This window comes from Phaseolus vulgaris, chromosome 2 (assembly GCF_000499845.2).
Source record: "Phaseolus vulgaris cultivar G19833 chromosome 2, P. vulgaris v2.0, whole genome shotgun sequence".
NCBI lineage: Eukaryota > Viridiplantae > Streptophyta > Magnoliopsida > Fabales > Fabaceae > Phaseolus > Phaseolus vulgaris.
This window is the reverse complement of record NC_023758.2, coordinates 44,183,753-44,192,517: the sequence shown is the minus strand read 5'-3', so window position 1 is coordinate 44,192,517 and position 8,765 is coordinate 44,183,753. Positions and strand designations below refer to the sequence as shown.

Genomic DNA, 8,765 nt, shown 5'->3' with positions numbered 1-8,765 from the left:
ATGAATGTATTTTTTTGTGGGTCGATGCCAAAGTATAGCTTTTCAAAAGAGATAATAATATAATCCCCTAAAACTGCATTCTTATCAAATAGCTGTTAATTATTTATTTATTAATCATTTAACCAATCACATAGTCTCCTAAGACATTAAAGAAACTTACATTACAGTTAAAGTTTTGTCACTTTTTTCTCTTTATATACTGCAATGGCAACAATAACCATATCTTGACATCAATTGGTCTATCCATATAGACAAAGACACACACAAGAGAATATATTAATATTTAGTTTTTTTGAGTATTTTCAGAATATGTGGAGAGGAGATATCATGAGTCATTAAACTTCTGGTGTCTGTTAAATGGTGACTTTTATCGTTTTCATGTATATGAGGTGCTTCATAAAGTAAGTAATGTATAAGATTTTGTGCAATGTAAAGGAATCAATTTCATGCACTCCATTCTTGTGATGCTACAATGTTTTCAGTTGGGTTTAGTTTTCTTTAAACCTTAAAACCTGTGTCTTCATTCAGTGAGTAGCAGTTAAAACGGGAATGCTTTAGCATACTTTTGAATATATATAGTGGTAAGCACATGCACCGTCATCAGAGAAAAAGCCACTGACTGAACCAGCAAGTTAACTAACAGCCACTATTTTGTGAGTGCTAGAGCTAGTGCTGGCGCATATCTAACTGTTATGTGTGTCTTTTACTCATGTGATTCTCAGTCTTTAAGACAATGTCATTTTAGTGGCTGCAAAACACTCAATTACACGCATTCAGTATCAGATGCAGCATATACGAGTGATAGAGATAAAATTTGAAGGCATTATTGTAAACTGCATGCTTCTGATATCATTATATATGAGATCACTATAACTTTCTATGGCGTTTATAGCTTGATCCCTTACATAAGCCTTCAATACATATAATGTGGATCACAAAAGTTTGAAAGCAAAATCATCATTCAGAAAATAATATCTGCATATTTAATAAAATTTATAAGAATTTTTATGTAATAAAAATAGTGCGTGAAAAGAAAAATGTTTTAGAGTATATACTACTGTTGGCATTTCTTAAATTAATGATTCAAATGGTTATGTTCAGAGAGCCTAAGAGTCATTTCTTTCAAATGGTAATGTCTGATTTGGTTAAAGGAATTAAATAACGCTTGGTGGTGTATTTGATTTGGTTTAGGTTGGTGTGTATATGGTTTTAGAATCTTCATAATGTCATTCCTAACTGAGTCTGCGTTTGAATTGATTAAATTTTGGTTTTGGTATCATTTTCTTACTCATCATTATAAAATTTTAATTGGTTTGACTTTGACGAATTTGTTCAGCACTAAACTTGTTTGACTAACCAGCTTGATCAGTAAATAATGTTCTCATTATTAAGTTTATTATATATATGTACTTTTCTATCAGTTCTTCAAAGTGTCTTGTTAGTTTTTGAATTAATGACAGTGACTCTATCTTAATGGAATTGAAGATTTGACAAACACTGCTCTCACTCACTCACCCTTCATTGTCTGCACACACACACATCATATATTCCACACAACCTCACTTAACAATAAGTGCATGTTCATAAGAAAATCCACAATTCTAAACCTTATTCTGCTATGCAGTTTGTAATTACCATGCTCTTTGCAACAAAGTAACATTATAATTTTAGATATCCACATCAAAAGCAAACATGGAATAAAAGTGCGTTTGTTTCTTACAAACAATAAAAGTTAAAATTAAGGAAGATTTAACTTTGACTCAAGGAAATTTAAACCACATCTAGGGATTTCTAAATATTTCTTTATGATTTGTTTAGAGATTAAAAAAAAGTGTAAAATTGATGTTAAGGTAATATCTCCAATACAAGAGTTATATATTATGGACATCTTATTTTACTTCTCACTGAGTTATATAATTTTTAAGATGTTATCGTAATTTTTGTTTCAATGTAAAAGTTTTATAAAACTCACAATTTGGGATCTGGTTTCAGGATCTTGGTTTTGGTTTTGATTAAAGGAATAAAAAAAAGGAATGTATTAATAATAGTTTTTTCTTTGCATATATATTTTCTCTTCTAAAGGGTTGGAACACTCTTTTCTTCATACATATACTTTCTCTTCTCCTGAATACAGGCTGTAACACTTGAAATACTTTATTTATATAATTTTTTATTGATAAAAAATTATACTTTAATAATACTTTCAACTTTTAATCACTTAAATTAATTTTTTATCTTAATAATTTAGAATTTTATTTAAACATAAATTTTATGTCAGATCATAAGAGATAGACAAGTATTGGAGTTGGTGTTAATGGTAAAGTAAGAGCACAATAGAAATTGGACTCATAAAATACCATTTAGGAATGCAAGCACAACTTTTGTAGAGCTGTATGAGATGGGATCAAGGTCACTGGGAGAAACCTCTTTTTCTCAAACATACAAAATAATTATGTTTTACTTGACTTTTTCGCAAGTTAAATAAATTACATTGTCTTCACTCATTCAAGTCAAACCTTACATAAAATATTTTACCAAAAGTTAAAAAAAAAATCTCAATTTTCATTATTCAAACCCTAATTTTATATTATTCAAAATCATTTAAATTTTATTCAACTTTCACTAAGTTTTTAAAACTATTTCATATCCCAAAGTAATCATAAACCCCGAATAGTTTTGCATAAGAAAATGAGAATTTGAGAGGTTTATGCAAAATAAACAAAAGCATATTTTAATTTCAAAATCAGAACTTAATTATTGTCTCAGAAATAAAATAGAAGACCGAACTATTTTTTAGCTAATTAACTTACCACTATTTTTTATTGCTCCAAGTACTATACTGTTTAGATTGGAACCCATATGTAATACCACTTGATATAGTGACCAATTGAGTGATTTTGAAATTAAATCTTAATTAGAGTATGCACCTTGTTCTTTTCATTAAAAAATACTTCAAATTAACATGCGTTGTGTTCTTATATTAAAATACTTAAGAAAGTTTTATTAGCATATACATAAAAGACCTAGATATATGAAGATAAAGAGTGAGAGAGATAACTTGTTTTATATGCGTACCTGGATGAATGAAATCCCTCCCTCCCTCAGCACTTTTCTAAAGCTAATGCATACAAATATACGATTTTTTATATATTATTAACTATATTAAATTATAATTATAACATTACATGTATCCAACTTATATTCAAATCCATGTACGTTTTTTTTATGAACAAAGTAAATTATTAACCATAGATTAAATATATATTCATACAAACTATATAGTGAGTATACATGTCATAACTTTGCAGGAAATATATGCATACAAATTTAGGCATGATCATGTACATGCAAATGCAGGTTTTCCCCCATACGCATATACCAGCATCGAAATGTATCTTATTCACTAAGAAAGAAGACACACGATAAAAGTGGATAAAGATGGTTCCATGAGGTAAAAAAAAAAAAAAAAAAAGAAAGCACATAGGGAGATGAAGAAGGTTTCTTTTTCAGTGCAAATGAAAACCGTTAGGTTTGGAATCCATAAACCACATCTGTTTTAGTGTTTGATTTTATGGCACTGAAAAGAAAGAGGTGACTATAATGTCAAGAAATTTTCTAAGGAGTGTAGAAAAAGTTATAATTTATAAACAAGAATACACTTAATATTTGAAAAGGTAAAAAGGTAAATTAACACTTTACTGCTAAATGCTTGAAAGAACTTAAAGAAAGATATCACAGAGTAGCCTTAAACAATGGTTAGTAACAGTTTATGAAATCCAAAAATCATTCGGGTTCTTGAAACAATTAAAAGTTTGACAGAAAATGTATAATCTAAAGTGGGATTTTCAGGTTTAGGTTATGATCTGTGTGGGCATGAGTTTTCTCTTTTGACCCCTTTAGGCATGAAGATTATGAGATATACAGAAACTTGTGATGAGATCTGGTTAAGTTGTCTTGTTGTAGTAGAAATGAGTGTTGAGTGCGTGTGTGTATATGCGGCACACATGCCAATAAGCATGTATATATGTAATTATGCTGAGACAGAGAGAGAAAGAGAGAGAGAGAGAGAGAGAGAGAGAGAGAGAGAGAGAGAGAGAGAGAGAGAGAGAGAGAGAGAGAGAGAGAGAGAGAGAGAGAGAGAGAGAGAGAGAGAGAGAGAGAGAGAGAGAGAGAGAGAGAGAGGGTATTGTTGATTATTGAATATAGTTGGAAACGTCACAGTTGAATTTATTCCCGGAAGAGAGTCGGGCAAAGAAACTTTCCGGCCAACACCCAAACTGGCATACACATTATTATTGTATTCTATATATTATATATATATGGCTTTACGTAACGAAGCCAAGCGTTATGATTATTCTACAGAACCTTTAGTCAACAATATCCTAACAAACCTTTCCCCTCACACATGACCTTCCCCTAAAATATTACTCTACCTCCTCCTCCTTCATGCTTTTTCTTTAATTTCCCTAAACTCAAACACTCATCAACATACACATACTACAACTTCTCAATCATGCATACACATACATAGATACATATACATAACCAATAACCTAATTAATTAATCAACAGCAACCACTAATTATTCACTGATTACCTCATGCTGGTTAAAGCTGGAGGAGCCGTCACAAGCGTGGCCGCGGCCGTCGAATCCGAGTCCGCCCGGCATGTCCAGGGAGGAGGAAGAGGCCGTGGCTGCGGTTACAGCTGTGGAGCTGAGTAACACGTTTGGTGCAAAAGACCAATCACAAGAAGGGGCTAATAGCAAGGTGTTAGCGTTTGTGGTGGCAAAACCAATGCATTGTGGTGGTTGGGAAGGGTGGGGAATGGATTGGAGCAACCTGATTTGTCTCTTGAGGAACTTAACATAGCGAATGGCTTCGTCAAGCATGGAAGCAGTGTCCATTTTGGTTCCTCCGGGAACGAGTCTTTGGAGGATGCGGATTTTCTCGCTGATCCTCTCTCTCCTGTGGCGTGCAGCCACGCTCTGAGGGTCGTCGCTGATGCGAACGTTTCTTCTCTTTGGCTTACGGATGGTGGCGGGGTCGATGTCCACGGGTTGCATAGCAGCTATCTTGTACATCATCTCCTTCATGGCTCCTAGCTCCTCTTCTGGTTCTTCATCTTCTTCCATGCTGTGAACACCTAGTATGTCTCCAAGGAACCCTGAGGAGGAGGAGGAGGGTGGTGGTACTATGGATGAGGTTGTTGAGGGGGGTGTTTGATGCATTTGAAGAAGGTTGGGGTTGTGATTGTGGGGGTAATTATTGGGCCAAATCCCAGAAGCCAGAGGGTCTTGGACTTGGAGGATAATATGGTCATGGTCATGATGATGATGTTGTTGTTCATTAGTTTCCATCTTTTCAAGATTCCAAGTGGTGTTCACATTTGTGAATACACTAGTGGTGGTGTTCTGGTTGGTGTCCATGTCGACCAAATTGAGAAATATGAAAAATATGGGATGGGGCTAGCTGGTTCAGATCGGTGTGTTGCAGTTTATTTTGTTGGTTTTTTTAAAGATTAATTGGGTGAAAAGGAAAAAAAAAAGGAAGGAAATTAGAGAGGTAGCATGAAGGAAGAATAAACAAGGTTTAAGTTTTGGTGTGATCATATGCTTGAAATGAAAGGCCCTTATAAATATATAATGAAAGAAGTAGTACTAGTGGTGCGTATAAGAGGATGACAGCTGTGTAGGTTGAATTGAAGGAAGAAGAGGTTAATTAGGCTTACCTTGAAGCTTTTATGGTTGTCTCTGAATTAACATAGTAGTATGTTTGATGGCTGTAAAAGGTGGCTAGACCCTAGAGAGGGACCCGATGGAGGAGAGAAAGAGGGAGATGAAGTATTAGGAACGGGTTTTTACTGAAAGGGGACTCACTGCAAAAAGCATGTCCATGAATCAATAAAAAGAAAAGATGGTAAAGCAGATTAAAGGAGATTCAATGCGCGCTTCTACGAAATACTATCAATGCTATCTTGCCCTTCACATCCCAAAACCTACTTAATTTCCACGGATCCTATCTTAACTCTCTCTTTCCTTTCTTTTTCTTCTTAACAAACAATAAATTAATATAAGATTAACTCAATCACCCAAGTCCTAATAAAACAATCAAATATAATGTTATAAGTTTCATCTTAACTACTATCACTATATAAAATCACTAATATGCAAGTAAAAACTTTTATTCTAAAATTAATTTGGTAATTTTTTATATAAACTTATACCGCTAAAGAAAAGTGCTATAAGAGTTGTGTTAACTGGAACTAGGTTTATTTAAAATGGTTTCAAATGTTTTCTCTAGAAAACATGATTTTAAAAAGTTGTAATGCAACTCAAACAAGCGATTAGTTGCTTCAGATTGGTGTAGTAATGTTTTAAAATTCCAATTATTTTAAGAGGAAATAGTAAAATACACTCCTACATGCACAGTATTTCCAAATTGAACTTCTTAATAACGAAAATGAAGGTGTTTGATGAAAATATAAAGTCAAAGATCCAATTATTATTACTTGAGACATGACAAGACCTTTCTAGAAAATTGACACGACAAAAATGGTCTATGAAATTTAGATTAGAGTAAAACATTTCATGCTGAGATATTCGTCTGATATAAGGAATACAAATTAACAATAAAGACAAGAAAATTAAGAAAAAGTCAGTGCCATAAAGAAGCTAATGAAGTACCAGTGCCTCCCAAAATGTGTTGTATGTTTGTTTTGTTGTGGTTTATGTGCAGGATTGTAGGTTCAACAGGATGACAAAAGCTAATCTTCAATAAGTTTCTCTTCAGTGAAGAAAATCAGATGAACAAGCTTTACTCTGCATGTCACTTCTTTTGAAAAAAAAAATAGATAAGTGTTATATACTGCATTATTGCAGATGCTGTTAAAGTCTATAATTATATATGATTTTTCTTATATTTATATATGTAGTTTTTTGGCGATTAAAAAGAAGTTTAAACTAGTATGATATGATGAAGAATGAGATGAGTGATAGGAGAAAAGTAGCGGTGAAAAGAGTTGAAGCTAGAAAGAGTAGATGAGTTTCTCTCTCCAAAATGATTTTTGGGGCACTGAAATCCTAGGGCTGCTTCTTCTTTATTACCATTTTAATGTGGCTATTGCCATTTGGTATATTCCAGTCTCCCTCAATTCCCTCAATTTCGGGATTGATGAACACTTAGATTGCCTCCTCAAAGTCACACCTTACACCCTTACAATTTGTTGTTTCCTTTCTAAAACTACTATTTCTAAGTAAAAGTTAAGTCTTAATATCTCCAATTCTTTTTATCAATCACACTTGCAAAAAATAAATCTTTTAATTTATCTGTTCTTTCAATATTTCAACATAAAACTAATCATTATTTTGTGAATAGCACTCTTACCAAGAATAGAGAAAAACAATGGTGTGTAAAATGTGCAAGTAGTAATTAATGAGAGAGATAAATGACAAGCTCCGCAAAAATGTACAATGACAAGTTTTTTCAAGAAAAAATATTTTAATTTGTGTGTCATAAATTAACCAGTTTTCTCTTTATCATAGTTGAAGGGTATATTTTATCCTAATCTTTACATTGGTACACATATACAGAAAATGTTAAAATGTTTTGGAAGAATGTTTAAGACATTCAAAAGAAATAGTGCACCATGTAAATAATTCAAACCGGATCTCACTTTTGAAACAAATTTAACTTAATTATTATATTAATTAAATTATATATTATTTTAAATATTATTAATATTTAAAATAATTTTTATTATAATAAAATTTCTAAATTAATTTTTAAATTGATAATAATTAGTACAAAGTATTAGTTCTAAATTAATAGTTAAAATATTGATAGTTAATTAGATAATAATTTAAAATTTTTATTAATAATAAAAATCCTACCGTATATCATATTAAATAATACAATTTATAAATTAATTTTTAAAATTGATATTTAATTAATTACAAAGATTTTAGTTATAATTACATCAAATCTTAAAATATTAGTAGTTAATTAGATATTAATTTGAAAAATAATTTAAATTTTTATTAATAATATTTTTTTTTTCTGTATATTTATATTTTTTAATATTTAATTTAGTTAATAATTATTTTTTTCTAAAATTAATTTTTATTTAATAATTTTTTTAGTGTTGTTAAAATTTGGATTTTTTAGCGTTTAAAAATAAAAGTAAAGTATAGAATCAACTCATTTAAATAATAAATTTTAATAACAAAATAATTAATAAATTTAACTTAACTATAAAGTTGTAATTAACCAATTTAACTGCATAATTCAGAAAATAGTGTGACTCGGTTGCATTCCTACACATTCAATTCACAACATCTAATTATTTCTTCAATTTCTTCAATTATTTTACTGATTTTGAGGCTGAAATTAAATTTTGATATTTTTCCAAACACTATTTTTATAATAAATGGATTTGTGAACACAAGCTTTATATACAGTGTGCTGAAGAATTTAAGTTAAAAATGCACATTTCAGTTGAAGTTCAGTTCCTTTTATTTAAAAAAATATTGTTATTTAAGGTCAATATATGCAATTTAAAAATATTTAATCTTACAAAATATAAATATATTATTTTTCTATTATAGAAAAACAGCATATTAAATGGTCAATTTTATTCCTATATTTTTAAATTTTTGTATTTGGCTTGGAAAACTTCTAATGTTTTATTTGTATTATTTCATTCTTTCGTAAAAAAAAATTATATTAAACGAATGTCTTTTTTCTCTTCATGTTTCTTGTATATAT

The 8,765-nt window shown here is 30.5% G+C and overlaps 1 protein-coding gene across 1 annotated transcript; it reads right to left on the bottom strand.

Annotated features, from left to right (window-relative positions):
* Positions 1–474: 474 nt before the first annotated feature.
* LOC137812472 (transcription factor HEC3-like) lies at positions 475–5,875 on the bottom strand. The gene is made up of 2 exons (XM_068614454.1): positions 4,598–5,875; positions 475–748 (listed from the first exon to the last, which is right to left on the bottom strand). The coding sequence occupies exons 1-2, from the start codon at positions 5,426–5,428 to the stop codon at positions 737–739; spliced, it is 843 nt and encodes a 280-aa protein (XP_068470555.1). The 5' UTR covers positions 5,429–5,875; the 3' UTR covers positions 475–736.
* Positions 5,876–8,765: the final 2,890 nt, after the last annotated feature.